Source organism: Sinohyriopsis cumingii, chromosome 4 (assembly GCF_028554795.1).
Source record: "Sinohyriopsis cumingii isolate HCF-2022 chromosome 4, ASM2855479v2, whole genome shotgun sequence".
Classification (NCBI taxonomy): domain Eukaryota; kingdom Metazoa; phylum Mollusca; class Bivalvia; order Unionida; family Unionidae; genus Sinohyriopsis; species Sinohyriopsis cumingii.
In genome coordinates, this window is record NC_142964.1 from 119,986,009 (window position 1) to 120,011,236 (window position 25,228).

A 25,228-nucleotide genomic window follows, 5' to 3' on the forward strand; every position below is an offset into this window, starting at 1 on the left:
GGATTGGGAAAATATGAATTATTTCCCGATATTAAATACAAGATGGACGGTTAAGAACAATATAATATTGTTTATCTTCAATATTATTTCACGTTCAAGTTTCATTTGAGGAAGCATCAATTAGTTTTCAGATAAATCTATTTCTATATGGTAACAACATTAAATTAGCCCATTCTTTTAAATAACCAGTTTCTTTAATCCTCGCGCTAACGAGAGAGAGAGAGAGAGAGAGAGAGAGAGAGAGAGAGAGAGAGAGAGTTTAATTTTCCTGTCCGTATTGGTTCGTTCTTTCGCTTGTACGTGTGTTCTATCTTTCCTTCATCAGTATCTTCGACTCTCTTGCACCGAGACTCATGACAATAGTATGTGGATGCGTCTTAAAAGATAAGGTATATCCAACGAAAAGTATATCACTGTGATCTAATTTCCACGTTATAGTAACTTTTCAAGTTTCAGCTATTTGTTCGTTACATCCAAAATATTTTGTACCCTATATCACCTACTGATGCAAAGTGTATACAGATACAACGTGTCTGAATCGTGTTCAGACAAGACCGGTTCCCCTTTCACAGCGTATTTCTATGCAAGACAGTGGGCCCCTAGTGGCCGAATGGTGTACAAGGTTGTTAGGGCGTGGTAGTCTAAAATAGCGCCCCCCTTTATCGATCATTGCCGTCTCACCTCTGTCCGCGTGGGTCCAAATCTCGGGCTCAGTCACTGTGGGGATGTAAGAAAGCTTGCCAGTAGCTTCCCGTGGGTCGGTGGTTCTTGCTTGGGTTTTCTTGGGTTCTTCCTCCTCAAGTTATACTCCTCAAGTTATATTGGCTGCCATGTATAGCCTAGCTTTTTATTGCAGGTGAATCAACATTTATAAAAGAAGAAATAAAATCTAATGAAATGCGTGAATACTATATAGGAATGAGAGTAAACGACAGGGGCATGCACAACTATCTTTGGCCTAAACTCTCTTGTAGTCAGCGCATTTTCAAACAAACCTTTTATTATTTCAGGGGAGAGGGGGGAACCGGGACAGAGAGGAAGTCCCGGAAGGACTGGGGACCCGGGACCCGAGGGTCCACGGGGAAGCCCAGGTAAGAGATTATAAGCGGTTGGCAATACGTCTATCAAAGATCCAAGGAATATAATGCATTTACAAAATTATCTGAGGATAATTCCAATTTTTATAAATGAAATGGATTTCCTGCGATACAAATGGCTGCAAACTGTCATGTGATACTGATCTGGAAATGTTTTACACATCGATACATTCTGGGACTACTTTCAGTTTTTGTACTGTTTGCAATATAAATAAACATTGCAGACACCTTATTGTGACATTGATCTGAAACCACCGGTAACCATTGCCTAAGATGTGAATTATGAAGTTTCTGAATAAACGTAACTGTGACAGTAGTCAATATGTTCGTGTGATTCTGTACAATGGGGCGATGTGAAGCGGCAATGAAAGGAAAGTACGCGCTACTTAAATTGGAATGCATTGTTGATGGACTAAGTTAATTTGACGAAAGAAAGGATGAAATTGGAATTATAAAGATTAAATGATGATGGTTGGGTATTTATCGATGTGTAAATTTTACCTAATTACTCATAAAGTTAACATAAAGTCCGAAGGACTTTATTTACTTTGTGAGTGATTAGGTAAAATTTACACATCGATAAATACCCAACCATGATGATTTAATCCTATAATAAAATACACTTAGAACGTTGTAATTTACACTCAGACCCAAGACTTATATCATTCAGTTTCAACACAAGTACAATATAAGTACTTGTGTTGAAGAGATTTGTGTCTTCTGATACGATAAAAGTTTGAATATATGGGGGTTTATATGTAACATGTTTAAATTTGTTTTTTGCCTTAGCACACTCTGATTTTGGTTCTATTCTTAAAACATTTTGTGGTGTTCATTGGATTTATGCTGTTTTTATTTTCTTATACAAGAAAGTTACGTCGCTTTCCAAGGAGATGAACATGGTCTCTTATAGAAATAAGTCATTTTGCTTTCAGATAGATGAACTTATTATCCTCTAGAAATAAGTCATATCGCTTTCCAGGTAAATTAACTTATTCTCGTATGAAATAAGTCATGTCGCTTTCTAGGTAAATTAACTTATTCTCGTATAGAAATAAGTCATGTCGCTTTCCATGTAGCTGAATTTATTCTTTTATAGAAATAAGTCATGTCACGATCCAGGTAGATGAATTTATTCTCTTACAGAAATAAGTCATGCCACGCTCCAAGTAGATGGACGTATCCTATTATATTTAGTTTATCAGCCTACAAGATTATATCCTGTTCTTTGCAACATGATTGTATTTGGGACCTCCTATCGTATCCTTGGATCTTCATCAAACGTATTTTAAACTCAACTTGTTCGAATTAAATTTAACTTATACTTCAAATGTTGCTGCCCTGTATATTTATTTGTCCAACTGTTGAAAAGGTAGCAAATAAAATGAAATATAAAAATGGCACATATAGCAAACGTTGTACATTTTAAGAGTTCAACTTAAAACATCTTGAACTGGAAAACCAATGCAAATTTGAGTGTGTTGAAGGAATAAGTACGGTAAATGGAGGGTGTATATTAAGATCTATGACGTGTAAGGGTGTATTAGCATATGGTACGTATAAGGATGAATTAGCATATATTACGTGTAAGAGTACATTAGCATATATGACGTGTAAGGGTGTATTAACATTAGGGCGTGTAAGGGTACATTAACATATATGACGTGTAAGGGTGTAATAACATTATTATTATGACGTGTAAGGGTGCATTAACATCCATGATTTATAAGGGTGTATTAACATATATATATATATATATATATATATATATATATATATATATATATATATATATATATATATATATATATATATATATATATATATATATATATATATATATATATATATATATATATATATATATATATATATATATGATTAAAAGTCCTTTCAAACATATTGGATTCTGGATTCAGCAATGATTAAGATAAATGGGAAGGAACTGACAGAGAACAATGTAAAACTAGCTTTTATCTAGGCTAAGCGCTCTCACCTCTCATATCTATGTCAAATATATTTCCATTAGACATAGTTAGCGAGTTATCACTAAATATGACGTTCTTCTTGGAGGATACCACTATCAGGCAAAGTTAGCGACATTTACTTACTTTTAAAGGTTTACTGAGTACGTGACACTTTATACTTACAATTATGAAATTTAGTTGGGTTTGTTCACATTTGAAATCACCATAGGCATACTGTACTTGTAGGCAGAAGCAACATACGGGTCATTTTCATGCTTCATGAAATATTATCATTCTTTGTATTGACATGTTACTCAGTTTCCTATACACTCCTGCATAGATGGCGATGAAGTCTGATCTGTGATTTCACCGCCATCACTTGTGTTAGCATACATGCCATGTTAATTATGACTATAATGACCGATTTGTCATGGTAAACTATGCTACACGTTTTCAATTTTTACCGTCGAAGCAAAAGATACTTACCATTCAACAAAATTTCACGTTTCTAAGCGCAAATCTTCACATTTGTGTCAATTATAAGCCGAATGGGTTTATAAATCTATAATTTAGAGATTGATTTCGTAAATGGGAAACACGGTGAAAATCTGTTTCATGCACTTTTACTAGCGTCCTCTCTAAGATACCAATTCATCATTGTCCGTCAAAATGACGTCAAAAGAAATGAAATCTGTAATTATTCTCGAGCTGCATCCAAAGTCGTCAGCATCGTTATTTGTGTATACGTAGGACAGCATCGTCATTTGTGCATACGTAGGACAGTACTGTGTTCCTTTCTGAACATGATTAATGTACAGTATTTATCAAACCCTTTGGACCATTTCAAAAGCAGGGATGGAAACGGTGACAGCTTTATAAAGTTACGTTTTTCCACTGGGACCTAATAAAATGCAGACCGTATCTAAGGAAAATGTTATGTAGATTCTTTTTGATAGCCTGCTGAAGTCATACTGTCATTATATTATCTTCTGAAGTCATACTGTCATTATAGTATCTTCTGAAGTTATGTTATCATTATAGTATCTTCTGAAGTCATACTGTCATTATAGTATCTTCTGAAGTCATACTGTCATTATAGTATCTTCTGAAGTCATACTGTCATTATAGTATCTTCTGAAGTCATACTGTCATTATAGTATCTTCTGAAGTCATACTGTCATTATATTATCTTCTGAAGTCATACTGTCATTATAGTATCTTCTGAAGTCATACTGTCATTATAGTATCTTCTGAAGTCATACTGTCATTATATTATCTTCTGAAGAAAAACTGTCATTATAACATTTGCTGAAGATAAGCTGACATTATATTATCTCCTGAAGTCATACTGTCATTATATTATCTTCTGAAGTCATACTGTCATTATATTATCTCCTGAAGTCATACCGTCATTATAGCATCTTCTGAAGTCATACTGTCATTATAGTATCTTCTGAAGTCATACTGTCATTATAGTATCTTCTGAAGTCATACTGTCATTATAGTATCTTCTGAAGTCATGCTGTCATTATAGTATCTTCTGAAGTCATACTGTCATTATAGTATCTTCTGAAGAAAAACTGTCATTATAACATTTGCTGAAGATAAACTGACATTATATTATCTCCTGAAGTCATACTGTCATTATATTATCTTCTGAAGTCATACTGTCATTATATTGTCTTCTGAAGTCATGCTGTCATTATATTATTTTCTGAAGTCATACTGTCATTATATTATCTTTTGAAGAAAAACTGTCATTATAACATTTGCTGAAGATAAACCGTCATAATATCTCCTGCTGAAGAAAAACTGCATTGAAATGCGAAACATTCTAAGAGTAAAACTTAAATTTAACAGGAAAAATACATTGTTTTTCTTTTTCTGGCATATGTTCATAACGTGTTAAAATTAGTTTGGCAAAGTTTGTCTTCAAGAAATTGCCAATTAATGTAAAACTGAATAGAGAACTAGTATTCACAAGTTCTAGACTTCATCAGTGGATACATTGATATTTTTTAATTTTTTTTAAAAACAAAATAATTTTATCCATTTGATCTATTTATGGAGTTTTTAGCAATTCTATACTTTTTCATTAACCATATACAGGTAGGCACTCTAAATACAATTAGTTTGCAATGCCTGACATTTTTTAAAATCGATTTCAAAATTTATATAATCTCATTTTCTTTTCCTACCACCCAACCATTGTAATCTAAATATTTCCCCGCGTTAATTTTTCTATGTATTTTCGTAATTTCATTTTTCCTTTCGTTGGTTATATACAACACTGCACGATAAATACGTACCATCCAAACTTGATAGTGGTCTAAACCTGATGTTGCCAGATTTTAGAAAATGGGAGGTATCAAACGAGAAAGCCGCCGACATACAACAGTGTCGTAACTTTGGACAAGATATCCTAATGGAACTAATTTCTCTCTGTGTCTAGCAATGAAGGTTTGAAAATACACAGAACATACACCGAGACTCTATTGTATCGTCGTAATTCTTTCATAGGCATCGTTCAGTTTGTTTCGCATTTAATAGCTAAACAGCGTGGATGACTGTATTTGGTGGGGTTTGTCACTTAATTTCTTCAATTTTCCTACAATAACTCTTTATTATTTAATCTTTCACAAATACCTAGTACCGTTATTTCTCCTTCAACTATCCCTTTGTTAAAATAATTGTTTCATTTCCGCAAATGAATTAGGGGGAGATAATGCCTATTCCAACTTGAGTAAGGTTAATACTTCAACAAGACATAATTGTTCAATTATGTAACAGAAAGCTAAAGGAACACCGGATATGGAGTTTTTAAGTTATGACAATTTAAAACAACGTTTAAACAAAAGCCTACATATTTTACGTTTAAGCATTCATCGCGTTGTCTATTCCGGCATCTCTTGAAAATGGTGTGTGCGAAGTCTAATTGAATCGCTTGCTCTGAAGTGAAGGTTAATGGTTTTCAGGCCAAATAGCTTTAGTTGCAACAGTTGAAAATGTATCAAACTTGTTGGTCTGGGATAGAGATGATAACTTCATATTTTTGCAGATCTATAAAATCATGAAGCTTGAAAATCGATAACACTGCATAAATTGGCTGTAACGAAGAGAAGGCCGTCATTGCATTTTTGTGCAATGTGTTTCAAACTTAGTGACTTCTGAATCCCGTAAAATAACATGTTCATTTTTTTATAATACTGATACTTATTAAATGATACCTAATCCCCAATAAAAAAACACACAGACACAAAGCTGTAGTTCATTGTTGTTTACGAATATTGCCAAAACGAAAGAAGAGCGTACGAGGAAATAACTAGTTCCAGTCTGGTGTTATGAACTAATACTTGTTAGTTTTCTGCGTGACATAGTCGATTTAAACGATATAAACGCGTCTAGATGCTTGCTGCAAAGGCTATGTAAAGGTGTGTAAATATTAGTATTCACATCCAGCTACTGTGATTGACAGGATAACAACAAATTATTATGATATCATAATGAATGCTACAAGAAGTTTTATTTTATTTTATTTTCTGACGCATGATTCGGCCTACCGTATGTTCTCGCGCACAAGCCAGGTCTAACTGTAACGAACATAGACCCCAATCACAGTAGTATAATAAGCCGGCATATCAGGATCCATGTTGTTTGTTCTACTGATTAGTCATCACAACTGCTTTGGCCAAGGTCTGCAAGCACATTATACGACGGCATATCGCGGTGTGTGCAGTGTTTAGTTGAATCCAATTTATACTCGAGTAAAGACGGTGATTGGTGAAATACGTTAGCACATTTCTTTGTAAATTTGTCATATGATTGTGAATATAATGGCACCATTGCATCACATTTGTTATAAACAGTGCAAAAAATGACACCTTTTACATGACATTTGTCATTACGGTGCAGAAAATGGCAACTTATAACATAAACTTGTGCAGAAAATGACACCTCTTGCATCAAATTTGTCATACAAACTGCAGAAAATGACACCTTTCACATCACATTTGTCGAGAGTTTAATGAAATTCTTACCAGAGTTTAAAAAGTATCTACAGACTAATAACACTGACCTATTTCTTGATGAATTCTTTCCTCTATTTTTAGTCCGCAATAGATAGTGTACATTATAAAATAACTGTTATAAGTAAGCATGCTGCGTAGTTAAAAATATAACCGTATTTATCATAATTTACGTACATAGTAATATTTTTATGCTCTCTTATTTGAATGAATGGCAGCAGAAGCGATTGAGTGAAAAGGACTTAACCAAACAAAGCCGCTACTTATCACGTCATTGACTATCGTCTTCTTTCTACAGCGTCTGTTCCTTTTTCTTTGTCAGGACCCCCGGGTATTAATGGTGTCGGAATGAGGGGCATCAGAGGAAAAAGGGGGCTGAATGGAGAAAAGGGACAGAAGGGAGAAAGGGGTGACCCAGGACCTAAAGGAGACAAAGGAGACCACGGTATCGTGGGTGAAGGATCAAATTGTACCTGTATGTATAAAAAATGAAACGAAATTGAACAAAGTTTTGTGTTTGTTTCAAATGTTACGAATGTTAGGTATCACTGATGGTATAAAAACTAATAATACACTGGGGTGGGTGGGTGGTAGAAGTTTGCTTAGAATAAGGTAAAATTGTTTGCTATATAAATATTTGTCAAGTACTTAAAGATATTATTTAAACGATAATGCATTTCAGGTAACTTCGATCCTTTTTTGTAAATTTCGTTTTATTGACCTTGCTTTTTTCTGGAAGATACCAATGTCACATGTTTTACTGTATCATGAAATATTGAAGACTATAATCGGTAAAACTTGTTACAATTTCCGATGGCAGCAAAATTATTTTCATTAAGTACAGTCCTTTCAAACATTTTAAATTGTATCGCGGTATACAGTTTTTCTTTCTATTATAAATCACTAACACAAATATCAATTTATAACAATGCATGCAAACAAGGCAGGGGAGAGAAAGGGGACAAAGGACAGAGAGGCTTGATTGGTTTCTATGGCTACAAGGGCGAGAAAGGTAGGCGTAACAGGTGGCCCATCGTTGCAAACGAATCAAGCTATGAACAAATGTTTAAAATTCAATATTTTGTCTTTAAGCAAATTTCTAAATCTCTCCTATTTGCGATTTCTAATATTTCTATATTTTAACGGTTAAAAACCTGTTTAACTGAGCTTCCACACGTAAATATTAACCATGATAATTCGCGCTTAATCCAAAATGTCAAATGGAGAGGAAGATTTAAAACTAGTTTAGTACCTTAAGAATATCACTTCCTTGAAGAAAAAAGTAATTCACGACTAGTATACAAGATGCTTGCAGAAATAAATATATAGCTTGTTCGACATATTTCTATAAATAATTAACGAGGGAGATCACAATGTCTAGTGTTGCCATGAGTTATCAAAGAGTAAACTAGGACATAGTGACAAGAGGAGATACCGTGTTTTTTTTATGTATTGCACCATATTTACTATCACGAACAATAACGATTATAAAATTCTAATTTTACGCCAACACTAGGAGAGATTGGTGAAAAAGGAGATAAGGGTAAGTAAATTGTGCAGCTGGAGAAGCTATTGTGACCATATATTACTCCCTTATAAGTCGAATAAAGTTGCAAACAACAAAGACACTGATCTGCCATATCATAATGTGCCTGCAGATCAGGGTCTATGTTGTTTATTCTAATGAAAACTTTAAACAAATTGCACAGACCCAGATCTGCCGGCGCATTATGCTGTATTCGTCCGTTTTGCCATTTTTGTTCTTTATGTAAGGACGTACAATTAAATCTTTCCCGGTCTGGCGTATCTTCATTTGTTTGTTATCAGTTCGTAAATTATACATTATGGACGATGTTAAATTCTGTGGTAGTAGTATGTTGACACTTGCTAGCCCAGTATCGGGATGGGCGATCATCACTGGTAAGTACTGACAGGCGAATCTGGATATAATAACATATAGTAAACCAAGAGCGCAATTTAGCACGAGTGTTAAGGCGTGAAAATATTTAAAATTGCTTTTCAAGTGGGGAACAGGCTTTTCTTTGAATCAGATTGTTAACAGCTTTGATAGCCTAAGGAACTCGTAAAACAATGCGATTTGAAAGTCAGTGTTGATACGTGCTATTTGAAAATATGTCGCTATGTGGTACAATAGATTACGTTTTAGCCAACGTATGCGTTTTAAAAAATATATCATCCTTTGACATAGATGATAGATTGGAATCAATACACATGCTCATTTAATTCTATTTTCACTTGTCTACATGGGTAAACTAAGGAACAAAGAATAAGGTCTGTGTTTTATCCAGAATCGCAAAGATCTATTATCTCAAAATATGGATAAGATTTTAAATTTTGTAAATATTAACAAACTTAATGAATGCGTCGAAACAATTACTGATATTTACCATGATGCAGCAAGTACAACGAAATGCCATCCTTGGTTTTTGACGCAGATTGTGCAACCGCCAAAAGCAGGGCCATAAGATATCTAAGACAGTTCAGATTAAAAGGCACAAGTGAATCACTTAAGATGATATATTTTATAGAAATATGTATAAATCTCTTATAAGAAGCAACCAAAAGCAATATGTTTTTTTTTTTAATTAAAAGAAATAGCCCTTTATCTGCATTATTCTATACAAATACACAATTTTTCTGGCGTGTTGTAAGTACTGATATGCAAAGCAGTATCACGCCTGCAACTTGGCATGAATATTCTTCAGAACTATTTAAAGTTCCATTTCTGTTGACAAGATACATGAAACTGAAAACATTCAAGTAATTCACGAGACTTTGGATAGAACAATCGCAGAAGAAGAGATGCGCCTAGCACTGAGTAAACTGAAACATGACAAATCTGGGGAATGGATGCTTTATGCAGCGACTTCTTTATATGTACGGGAAACAATATCACCAATATTAACGATATTATTTAATAAACCATTCGATATTGGATATTTTTGAACGATTTGAAACCATTTTTAGCTGACGGAAACAAGGAGTGTCGGTAGCAACCATAGAACTATCTTTACTGTTGTATTCAGACGATTTAATTGTTTTCGCTGTCACTGTTCACCATTTGCAAATTATGCTCAATTAGGCTGCATACATATTGCCTAAAGTGAAAATTAAAAGTGAATATGGAAAAAAGATTGGTTGTATTTCGCAGAGGTGGCTATCTCAGAAGTTACGAAAAGTGGTAGTATGGCTATGAAGAGATAAAGATTGAATCATGTTTTAAATGTCAAGGATGCATATTGTCTTCAAAAGTTATTGGTATTTATGTCAGAAAACTCTGTCCTTGCAGGCGGTGAAGGCTATGCATATATTGAAAGAAAGTCTTTCAAAAGTTAGCAAATTACTCGTAACTGGATTGCTTCGTCTGTTTGATAGCTCCCATCCTTAACTAGGGGGCTGATGTTTGGGGGTTTTACGATGCCAATGATACTAAAAAAGACTCATTTATCATTTATTTAATATATTATTGGTACATTTAAGTCTACTTAAAATGCATTTGTATGTAACGAATTAGGAAGAATTAGTAGGCAGAGCACACTTAATAAACGTATTTTGAAATATTGGTTAAGAATTCTAAAAATGCAAGAAGACAGATATCCTAAACAATGCTATAATTAACAGTTAAGATGGGGTATGTGTGTGTGATTGCTGGGCTAAATGTTACAAAGCTTTTATTTACATTTGTATTTGGCAATGTTTGGTATACTGAGGGGATAAATGATGAAAATTCATTTCTTGGATTGTTCAGCCAGAGATGTGAATATACTTTTAGGCAAATTCTGCAAGATGACAATAAGTCGATGCAAAGATAGCGTTTCTTTTGGTCATTGGAAGTAGAATTTACTTTTCAAGAACATCTGGAATTGATAAGAGAGCTTTTTGTTATATAAACATGATGCCTAGAATGGCGAACTTGCCAATCAGAGGTAACACAGGAAGCTGTTAAAGTATTTGCTATGAGGAAGGATTGTGTCAAATTTGTAACGCTAGCATCAAAAAATGAATTCCATCTTATTACAACTTGTCCGCTATATGGAGAAATACGAAGAAAATATTTATCCACCTTTGTATATAAATATCCAACTTTACGAAGAATTTAGGTCTTTTATACAAAATGATACTAGTAAAATTCTGATCACTAATTTAACAATGTTCACTATAAAAGCCTTAAAGATTAGAGAAACCGTTCTATAAACGAATCCTGCTACATAAAACTCTAGATCAATATCACAAAACTTGCTCTATGCAGGTTTTAGGCCTTAAATTCGTTTGTGTAAATACTGTGTAATATATACATGTAATCTCACCATGTTCTATAAATGCAAAAATGATTACTTTCATTTGTATCATTCCCAAAGGATACGATGTTCTTTTGTCACGCACGATAACATTTTTTTGGTACCGCATGATGTATCAAAGATTTATCATGGGCCAGTGGCCTGCATTACAAGAACTACTACTACTATTACTACTACTACTACTACTACTACTACTACTACTACTTATTATTATTATTATTATTATTATTATTACTATTATTATAAACAAATTATGTTTACGCCAGTTTTCCGTATTGGCAAGTAAGTTCATGGGTCGTGAGTGCATTAATATTTACTATTCCGATTTCTATAGAACGTTTTAATAGACTTGGACAATTGTTACGCATGGCCTTATGGTATGAACACCTTTGAAGTTTGTACAAACGATGTTGTTTCACTATGAAATATTGCTGCTGTTGCTACAAAAAAATCCCCAACAAAATCAACCTTGAAATGATTATTGTCTAAGGCAGTGGTTCCCAACATTTCTTGGCCGCGACCCTAAACATATCTTCTAAGCCGCACGACCCCGTTTCCACCTTCTGATAAGTTTTGCTACGCTCAACAAAATAATCCTAGCGACAATCCAGAACATGCTCGCGACCCGCAGGTTGCGAACCCCTGGTCTAAGCCAATGTACGGTGCCACAATTAATTGCCAATGCCTGAATTAATTACCAGTGCCCGTGGGGTCCGAGAAAAGGAGTAATATTTGTGAATTGTCCTAATGGAAAATGAATTATTTTCTACAAGACATGTATTTCACTGAATAAGGGACAAAATAAGACTGCATAGGGATATGAAATCTTTGTTTCCTATGCTACTAACTCTAGAGCTGTAACGTTATTATTGGATACCAATTTCTAGTGTATCTTACATGAAAGATAATGCCTGAAATATACTTATTATGTATTACATAATTATAAGTATCGATTCACACTTAAGAAATATCTATGGACCAAACAGTGACAGCCTAATATTGTATTTTGATACATAAATAACGATTACATTTTAAAATGGTAATAATATTATTGGAGAGACTTTAATAAAGTCAATATATCGCCAAAAAAAAAAAAAAAAAAAAAAAAAAAAAAAAAAAAATAAAAGAAACAAAGCAAAATCGATGGATATTTTGGACATTCTAAACAACTAGATTTCACAATTATTGTAGCAGGTATATTAGACAATTTAATTGAAGAATGCGCAAACTTGGCACGTGCAATGGTTGTCCATGTGCTAACAGTATTTTAGCGTCAGTTTCAACCCTAAAGAAAGAGAAGAAGAACAAAACCACGACGTTACTCGTGTCGGTCCTAAAACTCCGAGAATGGAAGAGTAAATAAATACTCATGGCTTATCGCCAGAGATGATGCGATTAACTTGTGACACATGTCAACCAATGTCATCCAAGTTAAAGTTTACAAGTATTTGTGCGGATGAACGAACCTCAAATATTCAAATTTCAAGTGTAATCAGACACGATGTTAGTTGGCATCGAGCATGAAATGCATGTTCATTGTTAGAGATAGAAATGGGAGAAGCTGCACTGATTTCTGACACTGAGGATTATGAGGTCCCTGTTATTGTCACTAAAGAAGATAAAACTGTTTTCAATACGGTGCATTTCACTGCAAAATCGGACGACCTTCAGAAAATAATAATGGTTTGCTCGAACTACAGATTAAGAATGGCCATTGTGTTAAATACAGAAATCTACGTTTGGACACCATTAGAAGAGATGCAGAATTCCATAGCCAATGTTTTAACAAATGACCTTATTGATGACATTAATTCCACTCCAGTATTTTCTACTGTGATTGATGAGAGTACTGGTGTCACAATAGAAAAAAAGCTCACTATATGTGTGCGATATGTGAAAACAGGAGTTCTAATCACCAAAAGGCTGTGAAATGTTCCAATTGATGGCCGTTGCTTAGATACCATTGTTAATCATGTTGCACATGAATTTGGGAAAGTTAGTATTAATATGGGAAGGTTAGCTTTAATATGGGAAGGTTAGCTTTAATATGGGAAGGTTAGCATTAATATGGGAAGGTTAGCATTAATATGGGAAAGTTAGCATTAATATGGGAAATCTAGCTGCTGGTGCCCCATAAATGAGAGGAACATATACAGCCATTGCAAAACAAATAAAGAGCAAGTAGACACCCTTCTACATCCAAAATACATTGTATCGCCATTAGACAGATTCAATCACGAAACACATATTTCATAATTAAATTTAAAGAGATGTACAGTGCATTGTATGACTTCATGAGTGCATCTAGTTTGAGAACATTTGCATTAAAGAAAACATAGAACAGTCACTGCATGATCCAAAATTGTCCATTAAGGAGCTCCATAAGATGGTCAGGGTTAAGGAATGCAGTTGCCACTGTATTTTAGTCATTTACTTCTGTTCTGACAACACTTTGAACATTTGCAACCGAGACGAATGCAAGCGCAAAAGGGTTGTATAAGCATGTTTCATAAATAGCTTTGGTCATTGCATTTGTAATGGATGATGAACTAGCGTTCTTGAACTGTGAACTTCAGAGGAAAAATTGTTCGATGACGCACGGCCATTGATTGAAGGGACTCTAGCCACAATACAGAATTATGAGACCGTTGATGGTAAATGTCTATCACATAATGAAGTGTGAAGTACAGATACTAGCTGATGACGCCTATTATATGAAAAAAAAATTGACATATCACAGGGGGAATGGATACTGAATTTGAACGTAATTGGGAAGATTATGTCAAAAGGATGAGAGAAAAAACACACCAAGAACCAGTTTAAGAAAGAGGACAGCGCCATCTATGATGATCTCAGCAAAGTACTTGAGTCATTAACTGTTAATGATAATCTGAAGCAGAGTATAATGGTGCAGTGGCACACCTGGAAGGCTTTCATGAGAAACAAGTTGCTGTGATACAGGAAGAATTGCCTGAAGGACTTGTTCCAGAAATCAAAATCACTGAACCAAAAAATCTTGATCGAGTGAAACTTCAAGATGAATAGCCAAAGCTATATGGCATGATCAAAGGTACATATGCCATGTATGTCTTAGAGGTAAACGAATTATCTTAGTATATGATGCCAAACTGTGCAAAGTCAGCTGCAATAGCTTCGTGCATGCAATCTACATGTGTAGAATGCGAGAGAGCTTTATGTACCCAAAATAGATTAAAAACAAATTCAAAGCTTCTGTTGGATCATAAAAGTTAAACACATTGATGATGATTGGCGTATTGGGTCCAAATGTCGTCTCCAATTATGCTAGTCCAGCCACCATTCACTGGATGAGGAAAAAGATGTGGAAGTGTAGATTATATAGTGAATTCAATCCAAGACCTGCTGAAATTACAGTTCGAATTCTACTATTTTTAAACAGCTTATGTTTGCCATTAGTAGCTAATTCGTTGACGCTGACAATGAGATGTAAATATCATTAATTAAAATGTGAAAAAAGCAAAACTATGGGATACATCTTCAACAGCAGCCCACAACCTAAAGATTCCACTGTGCTACTGTAACTGTTCATCAACGTACTGTTGTTTTATTTTTACCCAATGAAACACAATTTTAACGTGTAAATTTATTTCTGTACAAATTAATTTTAAAATACCCAAATGACCAAAATAGGCGATTAACAAGGCAAATCAACACACTGCGTATCTAGGGCTCTACAGTAGTAATCTGATGTCTGCACTTGTCCAAAATAGTGGATAGTTGACAGAAATCCAAGACAAAACACTGCAGGAAACTCAAATTTATTATAACAATTTATATTTGATCTTGAGGTGTTCGCTATTTATTCTGATATTCCAAAATTAGATAATGTTCATCAAGGCTGACTGAGAATTGTCACATTTAGAAGCCACTAATATTCTCTGATAAATGCAGAATGCAAAAGTACAGTATCTAATGTTTCTTTGTGGAATTTTATGTTTGCAAAGATATTGGATACCTTTCTGTGGAAGCAATACATTCTGGATATGATGGAGTCGTCACATGTGTAGCAAAAACGGTGACAAGTGTAAGCACTATTTCACTTTTAAATGTGTCATATAAAAATTGTTTTGGCTTGTATACAGTGCCAGATTACATATTAAGCACACCAATCACGTGCTTATTGTACCAATAGGGGTACCAGAAATGTTCAATTAAGTGTTGATGATCTAATTTATTGAATTATATATGACCATTTCGATCTGCCTGTACGAGTATTTTGATTTGGAATAATTGCAACATTGATATTTTCCCACCTTTTTAGCATCTAATATTCTTGTCTTGAGTTTCACACTTTGGGGGACTATAATATTTTTAGTGCTTAGAGCTCTGGAAGGTCTGAATCTGGCACTGCTTGTACAGCAAATAGGATCACAACTGTACACCCAACAGTTTACACAAGATGATCAAATTGGTATTTTGAAAGAGAAATATGTCCGTACTAAGAATAGTAGGAATTTATTTGATTCGACGTTTCCCACCAGAAGGTATACAATTTTAGGTATGCTACTTTTAACTGATTTTAAGGTAGAGTAATGAATTTTTGAACGCTTGATGAATCAACTATTAAACAGACTTAACTCTCTCAAAGTAACTTCGAACCATCTATATTTATTTATTTATGGACTAGTAACCAAATTTCTCCATATCGAAAGAAGGAAGAAGGTGCAGACAGGGAGACCCTCTATCCCCGTATATCATTATATGTAATCCGAAACATCGGCTCTCGTGATAAAAACAGCAAGGAAAAAAAATGTTGTTGATATAACTGATGTTAATCTTCTTTATATCTTATATAAATATTCTAAATTATCGAGTCTCCAGGAGAGAGAGAGAGAGAGAGAGAGAGAGAGAGAGAGAGAGGTAATATGCGTTAGAGGTTGAACAAGCAGCAAACTGATATTCTGCCCTGATTTGTGAATTTGTTTTCATGAGGTTGTAGTTTACGTTGTGTTAGAATATTCCAATTTTTAACTCTCCACTAAAACTGGAGAAATTAACAATTACTATTACAATGAAACAAACACCTTTTTACAGCATTTGGAAAGACAGAAGTTATTAAAAGTCTTGCGATCGCAAACCGTACTCAGACATGTTCATATGTTTTGCCATGTCCATCAGATCGTGTACGTGATGTACTTAATTGCACTGCTTTAAAAGTTTCTATGGAATGGAAGAAGATATGAAATAAAAAGTTATAATTAAAGTCTATAATTGAGGGAGGTTTAATGTTTTACATTTATGTATGTATGTCCATTGCAACTTTCCCAATGGATTCAATGGAGAATTCGACACAGAACCTGGGATACAAATACTCTACTTAAACAGTCAAAATTGTCAAAAATGATTCCTGCTCTGTTGCATACTGAAACAACATCCCAGCTGTTATGGGATTATCACAGATCACTAGCATTTCTAAATTTCTAAATGACACGTGTATTAGTTTTCTCCAAAGAAAATGAAACATTTGAAATCAATGATGATGTAATCAAGTTACTCACTCTTTTGGTACGATTCATTTATAAATGTAGATATTATCAAGACAAACCTAATTTGTAAACTTAAATAAAAAGTAACTTAAATTTCACTTCATTGTTCAAAGAATAAAATGCATGACGATTTTGAAAGGGAAAGGTTTGACAGTGAGGGTTTATTAGGAAAACAATTGATTAAATAAAATCTCCACACAATCTGTCGGCATGTGAAAAAGAAAAATAATTTTACGTTTTATCTCAGCTGTTTATTTTTTAATACGTTTTTGTTTTTTTCTTGCAAATGACACTTGATCAGGTTGAAACAAAACTGTCATATTTAGGTTTCCACGAATAATGTGTGCTTCTTTGTATTGTATACATACATACATACATACATACATACATACATACATACATACATACATACATACATACATACATACAACTGTTCCATCTTTCTATCTTTATCTCTTTTTTGTTTTTTTCTCTTCTCTGTTTCCTCCGTGTTTTATTACTAATTACAGTCTAGTTAAGCTTTTAATGAGTGTGATAAATAATGCCCTCTGTTTAGGATACAAGATATATATATATATATATATATATATATATATATATATATATATATATATATATATATATATATATATATATATATATATATATATATATATATATATATATATATATATATATGTGTGTGTGTGTGTGTGTGTATGCTGCGTTTGCGCGCGTGTGTGTGTGTGTGTGTGTGTGTGACAATTTCTGTAATGCTCCGATGTTCCGAATGTTTCTGCTTTCTCCCTTCTAGAGTGGAGTAGAAATGCTAACAATTGGAAGGTTGCCGAGTCATTACCAAGACAGAGTGCGTGAAGACAGCTTTAATAATTTTCTAGTACCTACTCAGTTTTTGTGGAACATTAATTCTTTACAAACATTATTCGCAGTATCAGAAGACCTAAAACACCCTCGCTGCCACAGATTTGTAGAGCAAAACAAATAGCTCGTATTTACCAATAAGTTAAATTAACCTACGCATTATTGCAGGTTACGGGATGCAGGGTTTCACCGGACCGAAGGGGCCAGCCGGCCCTAAGGGAGATAAAGGAGATATGGGAGAATGTTCAGGTTTGATACATTCTTAATCTTACTGAATAGGTAATTATTGATGGTAATATACTCTCTTTGCCATATCTTGAACTTAGTATCGAATCCAGTTACGCCACACTAAAACATCGTCCATCACCTTGAAAAAGGTTTTTGTGAGTACCTCAGTGTCGTTCACCTTTTTGGACATTCCTTTACCAATATTATCTCAAACTTTTAAGCTGTCCTAATACCGCAAACCTGCCTTACGTAATAAGAGTGGTAGTTGCAAAAGGACTCCTTAGCCAGGTGGTTGCTTTCTACAGTAATTTGGTACAAGAAACCTTGAAATGTTGGTTTATTTCTTCAGTTGGGTACTAGGAACCTTTAAATATTTGTTTATTTCTACAAACTCGTACAAGAAACCTTGAAATGCTGGTTTATTTCTACAGTTTGATACTAGGAACCTTGTAATGGTTTTTTTCTACAGTAATGTTTGGTGGAGGTTTGATTTTATATTTTTCGTTTCTTTGTTTTTGAGTGTGTTTGTATGTGTGTGTGTGTGTGTGAGAGAGAGAGAGAGAGAGAGAGAGAGAGAGAGAGAGAGAGAGTCTGGTGCGGTAATATTATTGCAAGCTAACTGTACCACACAATTAAGGAAGAAGCGAAACGTGGTTTCGTATAATTTCACGACAGCAGTGAAAATGAAGAACACATTCAGTTGATACTTTTTACATTCTTCGTAATTACTTTATGCAGCTAGGATACGCCGTATTTGAGTTTAGATATTGTTGTACCAGTTACTTTCAGACTTAGAAGATGTTTGAAAATAATGCTGTCATGGTCTTAAAATGCTACCTTGACTGTTTACTTACAAAACGCAAAACTGTCACAAATACCGTCCTTGCTTATAAGTTCTGTCCAACTGCAAACAAATATAGACCATGACATACCGTCGCATAATACGCTGGCAGATCATGGTCTATACTGTTTGTTCTACTGATTGCAAATATCCAGATTTGCCGGTGAGTTATGCGATAGCAAATCAGGATTTATGCAGTTTGCAGTCAGACCCAACTTATAAGCGAGTAAAGATGGTAGGTAACACTAATTTCATTGATCTTCGCGTTATGTTTAGTATATTGTCTCCGATCATGCAAACGTTGCTAATTGAAGATTGAATTTCAGCATTTTGTTTTCAGTTTACAACTGTGAAGGACCCGTCAGCAATAACGTGCCTCGAAGTTTTGGTAAGGCAGCAAACTTTCACCTCATTGTCTATTTTTAAAATAAATACAAGATGGATGATTCATTTATTCTGCATATGTTCTTGGATCAGATCAGCGACTAGCGAATCACTGAAACCTCCCAACTTTCAGGAATCGCGTCTACATGTCACACGTTTCGTATATGTCAATGTGATATATGTTTTGGTTTGTGTCAACTGCAAAATGTATTTATAATTATTTGGCATGAAAAGGACAGACATGTATTTAGTTCAAAGCTAAACTCTACGTGAAATATGCAAAACAGTTTGTTTACCAGACTGGAAAAAAAAACTTTGGTACCAGACTGGGATAACACAATATGCAAAATAGCTTGGGTACCAGAGTTGGGTACCAGACTGGGATAACAAAATATGCAAAAACTTGGGTGCCAGACTGGGATAACAATATATGCAAACAACTTGGGTACCAGACTTGGATAACCACACCATTCCAGAGATCACGTGCTCTCTGTTACTGGTCAGGTTCTTGTTAATGAAGTGAATATGTGTACATCACTGTATCATAGTATTAGATTCTGTTCTATCTGCTAAAGGCATAGATTATTAAATTTGCTTTTAGAGACAAATTTTAAGTTATATAAATTGAAATTAGCGTCACATGTTAGTCTCGTTTAACTTGTAACATTAGAGAGTGTGCACTGTGTTCTAGTTATTTGTTTAGAGCGAGCGCAAGCGATTGGCAATACGTTCGGATAGTCTTGAAAAAGATATTATTTTTCTTCCGTCGTTTATTACAAGACGATTGCGAATGATCTCGGAGGACATAAATTGTATTTATGTACATAAAGGTTTCTCGTTTCGAACATGTTTCAATCAAGTGGGATATGGGACGCGAATGCTTTGAATATAATGTAGTTTTTATACCAGGAGTTTCTTCCCTTGCACCACAGGCTTCTTCGGTTTATTATTATTATTATTATTGTTTAACCATCAGGCCCAGTATTAACGAAACTATTTGCTAAACATACAAATTGATAAGAAATTCAAACCTATAACATTATTTCGAATCATATGGCATCAATGAAATTGTGCAAAAAAATAATTACCAGAAACATTTGAGCTAGCTCTGATAATTTGGTACTTCGGCTTTATTTTGAGTAAAACTGTTGAAAGTCCAAGTTTGGATTTTGGAGACTGAACGTTTGGGGGTAAAAATTGCCTGTCCGGTAGATAGTATTGTTATTTTGGTTTACATTGGCTGTGCACAGATGCACGAAAGATGCAGAATGTAGAAAAAGTCAGTGAAACCCTGACGATATTGTTGGTTTTATTTCAGATATGCCCTTGAATGGTCGACAAACTAACAGACAAACTTTGTATTCCCAAGAGCAGAGTAAGTTAACGTAACTGTTGTTTTGGAATGCTGACAAAATTTTCATGTGATTCACTAGCTCGAAAGGTTTGCATCGCTAAAATCTACATGGTTCCTTATTATTTTTAAATTTATGAGGATAACATTGGATTAGTAGATAAGTATCCAATTCAGAACACCTTACGGTACAGTGTAGAAAGTGTATTTCTTTCTGAAATAGAAAGGTTACATACAACTTAAATAATAATAATAATAATAATAATAATAATAATAATAATAGATATATTATGACAACGCCGTACATTGAAATAGTAATTAGTGATTGAACATGTCTCTAAAACAAAAGAAACGATTAACAATATTCTTCCTGGCAGTAGTAAATATTGTTAAATTCACATTAGAAGATATATTAACAAATGACAACGTCGATACTGATGATCGTGATGACTGTAAGGGTGATAGTGGATAATGTTCTGGGGTGATGTTTTGATGTAAGTTTGTAATTGTATTCTCAGTTCCCAGATGTGTATGTCTTCCAGTGATAAAGACAACAACAACCACGTCAACTACAACAACAAAAAAGCCCACTACAACCACCACCACCCTACCAACCTCAAGCACCCCGATTACGCCAACTGTCCCTCCAAGTATTTCCCCACGGCTTTATGGTATAATGGACTATCCTTTGCATGGTTTATTGGCTTGTTATATTGGACCATTATTTGCATGTTTTATTGGCTTGCTATTGTACTTCTACTAATATTAGCATTAAATAACTTTGATATTAGCTTCTCAATTTATGTCGGGTACCACCGAAATCAGACTGCAAGCGCTTCGACAAACAAGAATATTCCGTGAGCGATTCCTTTGGGCACTTTTGTATAATGCTTTTTACAGTAGTTAACTAGTCCTTGAATAACTCTGAAACCATAAGACGTATACTTCGTAAGCACGAAGAACTGACGAACGAAATAAGCTGATTCCTTCAAGTTCTTTCAACGTAACACCAAAAATGGGGATAAGATGCATTTGACTTGAAAGCAGCGACGATGTTGCAAATATGTTTACAACTCTAAAAGCTGTTTATAAAACTGTCCCACTTACGAATAAAAACGCATTTGTGGTGAAAAAAATGTCAGCAATACGACGACCATAAGAATTCAAATGCGGGAACCAGAAAATGAAATCAATACATTCTAATAACTTATATACCATTCATTGCTCTTGAATAGCAAGTGCAATTTTTATTCAACGTTTAACTTTTAAGTTAATCAGTTGTTTAAAAAAAAGATTATGATAGTAAGCGTGAGTACCTTCAATATAAGTGAGTACTTGAACACTCTGAAGAGTACAAGCCAGTATGTGCATAGCCCTTTGTCATACTGTCATGAACTATATATCGACACTTTCATAACTCTTTGTCATACTGTCATGACTAAATATTGACTCTTTCATGACTGATTCTGATAACCAGTCGTCTCCAAACTCCTGGCTCTGGTAATACACGCTTCATTAGGTATGTAGATCAACTAGACCTTTTTGGTTTAGTAGTTGTGCAAACACTAGCTTAACATTTAAAAGATGTATACGGTGGCATCTTACAAAAGTTTATGTAGTTATTAAAATTATTGTAAAAGTTCTGTTTGGCCAGGTGCAACATATATTTTCACACATTGTACAGCTTTGACAGCATTCTGAGATGTAGTATCTCCAATATTAATAAAATGCATTCGGACCATATATTGGAAGAAAATATATAATTTATAGATGCTATACAGTCATAAAATTTTAGTGAGATATTACAGATTTGATACTCTGAGCTAGATAAATTTCTTGTTTCTATTTAAGGTTTCAAACATTATTAATATAGATAAAGCATTTGGAAACCCACAACAGAAACTATTTTCTAAGTTACAAGTGCTCAGTATTGTAGACTGCATGTCAATTCTAAATGACATTTTATTGTTTGAAAGTCACTTTTCCAGTATAAATTATCAAAAACAAATTTGTTCAGTCACTTTAGAAAAAAAACTTGGTTATGGCTAAGGCTTTATGAATAAAATCGATGAGCCGAAGCAAATGACGCCCTTGATCAGTGAATTTGAGGCCAGGCAATATGTAAAGATATGGTTTGGAAATCCTCAGATAGAGCGCTTCAATGGCTGTCGCTGTGATAGAGTGGATCATCACTGTTATTGGCAGTTTCGTCAGACAGATCATTGTACGATTAAAAATAAACATATCTTTGTATTTAAGTAATTTCACTTTGACTTTACTTTTAATAAAACTGCACTATCATCGTATTACTATAAATCCCATGCGCTGTTGATTTTTGTTCTCAATATCCATTGCGACAAAAATATTAGAGCTGTCGACCTAAAGCTTGAAATGGAAAAATAAATGTTATAAATTGATCACATTCTACCAAAAAAATGTTGAAAGGTACTTGGAGCGCATTTTCACATCAGCGCATAAAAGAGAACAATCACAATTTCAAATAGCTCAGATGTTTTCAGAGACTTGTAGGCAACCGTAAAGAGACAGTAAGTAAGAAAGCTATTAAGATGTATTTAGTTCAGTTCAGTTTTGCTCGTTACCCCTACTGAGGTATAGGCCACCCACAGAAGATCGCCAGAGACTTCTGTCCTGTGCCATTGCCTCGAGCTGACTCCAGGTGTGACCCAGCTTAGTGACATCCGCCTCAAGGTCAAATCACCAGGTGTTTCTTGGTCTGCCCCTTCTCCGCTTGCCTTGAGGGTTCCACCTCAATGCCTCTCTGGTAATGCTGATTGGATGCTTACATAGGTTGTGTCCTATCCAACCTCACCTTCTTGATCTCGTTCTCTACCGGAAGCTGGGAGGTTACCTGCTACAGGTTGGCGTTGCTGGTGGTGTCTGGCCGGCAGATCTGAATAATTCTTCTGAGGCAGCTGTTGATGAAGGTCTGAACGGTCTTTACGGTCGACGTGGTGGTTCTCCAGGTCTCTGCTTCATATAGTAGGACTGACTTCACGTTGGAACAGTCCGATCATGTTAGGCAAGGAAATTATTTGGAGCTCCAGATGTTCTTGAGCTGTATGAAAGCTGCTCTCGCCTTTTCGATCATTGCCTTGGCATATGTGTCTGTGCCACCCTGCTGGTTGATGATGCTGCCCAGGTACATGAAGGACTCCACCTATTCAATGGGACATGCATGCAGTGTGACTAGGGTGTTACTGACATAATTGATCTTGAGGATTTTGGTTTTGTCTTTGTGGATGTTGAGGCCAACCTGTGCTGATGTGGCTGCCAGTACGTCGGTCTTGTCCTGGATTTGTTGCTGAGTGTGGGACAAGAGCGCTAGGTCTTCGGCAAAGTCCAGGTCCTCAAGTTCACTCCACAATTTCCACAGGATCCGATTTATCTGCCCTTCGGTGGACGTCTTCATAATCCAGTTGATGGCTCGAAGGAAGATAAACGGCGGCAGCAAGCAGCCTTGCCTCACACCAGTCCGCACTAGGAAGCTGTCTGTGTGCTGTCCTGCATGAATGACTCTGCAGGACATTCCGTTATAAGCATTCTTGATCAGGTTCACCAGCCTGGTTGGGATGTTGTAGTGGCGAAGAATTTCCAAGAGTGTCTCTTGGTCCACTCTGTCGAATACATTCTCATAATCGACAAAGTTCATGTAGAGCGAAGAATTCCACTCCAACGACTGCTCGACTATGATGCGAAGAGTAGCTATTTGGTTCGTACACGATCTGTTCTGCCGGAAGCCCGTTTGCTCGTCTCGTAACTATGGGTCATCGGCCTCCTTCATCCTCTCCAAGAGGACCCGGTTGAAGACTTTCCCTGGTAGTGACAGGAGTGTGATTCTTCTGTAGTTGGAGCAATTGCTGAGGTCGCCTTTCTGTGGGATCTTGATGAGGTATCCCTTCTTCCAGTCAGTCCTTATTTCTTCTTCCGCCCAGATCTTCTCAAATGGGGGTGGCCTCTAGGTCTGCTCTGAGGGCTTCTGCTGGGATGTCATCAGGTCCAGCTGCCTTGCCGTTTCTCAGCTGTGTGATGGCTTTCCTGACCTCTTATCCGGTGGGATTGTCACAGCTTATGAGGAGATCTGCGTTGGCTGGGTGGAGTTCGGGGCGGGGGGGGGGGGGGATTTAGTGGTGCTGGACTGTTCAACAATTTTTCAAAATGTTCTGACCATCTATTTATTTGGCGTTTTGTGCTTGTAATGGTCTTTTCCTGCTTCTCCTTCACAGGTCCCTCTGTTTTGCTGTACTTGCCGGATAGCTTCTTGGTGATGTAGTACAGCTTCTTCATGTTTACACTTCTGGACGCTTCTTCTGCCTCTGCTGCCAGTCCTTCAATGTAATTTTTGTTGTCTATCTTGATGCTTCTTTTCACTTCTCTGTGGGCGTCACTGTAAATTTTTTGGACCTTTACTATTGTAGTTCTTGTTCTACTGCTATTTACTGCTGCTTTCTTCTGTTTCCTCTACTGGATTTTGCGTAATGTTTCGGCTGAAATCCATTCTTTCTCCTGATGCTTCATGGGGCCTAGTACTTCTTTACATTACGCTTTTACTGCATCCTCAACTTTCTGCCATCTGTTGTTCGCATTGCCTTCCTCCTCTTCAAGAAGCTCT

General features: G+C 35.4%; 1 protein-coding gene across 8 annotated transcripts in view; it reads left to right on the forward strand.

Moving 5' to 3' along the window:
* The window catches only part of LOC149802004 (uncharacterized), an 89,635-nt gene that overhangs the window by 55,708 nt on the left and 8,699 nt on the right, over nucleotides 1-25,228 (forward strand). The window contains exons 4-11 of one of the 8 annotated variants that reach the window (XM_089956397.1): nucleotides 1,011-1,091; nucleotides 7,412-7,564; nucleotides 8,033-8,101; nucleotides 8,606-8,632; nucleotides 17,963-18,043; nucleotides 19,204-19,251; nucleotides 20,566-20,622; nucleotides 21,117-21,269. In XM_089956397.1, coding sequence (XP_089812523.1) covers nucleotides 1,011-1,091; nucleotides 7,412-7,564; nucleotides 8,033-8,101; nucleotides 8,606-8,632; nucleotides 17,963-18,043; nucleotides 19,204-19,251; nucleotides 20,566-20,622; nucleotides 21,117-21,269 — 669 coding nt within the window. The remainder of the gene's footprint in view (nucleotides 1-1,010; nucleotides 1,092-7,411; nucleotides 7,565-8,032; nucleotides 8,102-8,605; nucleotides 8,633-17,962; nucleotides 18,044-19,203; nucleotides 19,252-20,565; nucleotides 20,623-21,116; nucleotides 21,270-25,228) is intronic. The other 7 variants (XM_089956398.1, XM_089956399.1, XM_089956400.1 and 4 more) reach the window with 7 other exon arrangements.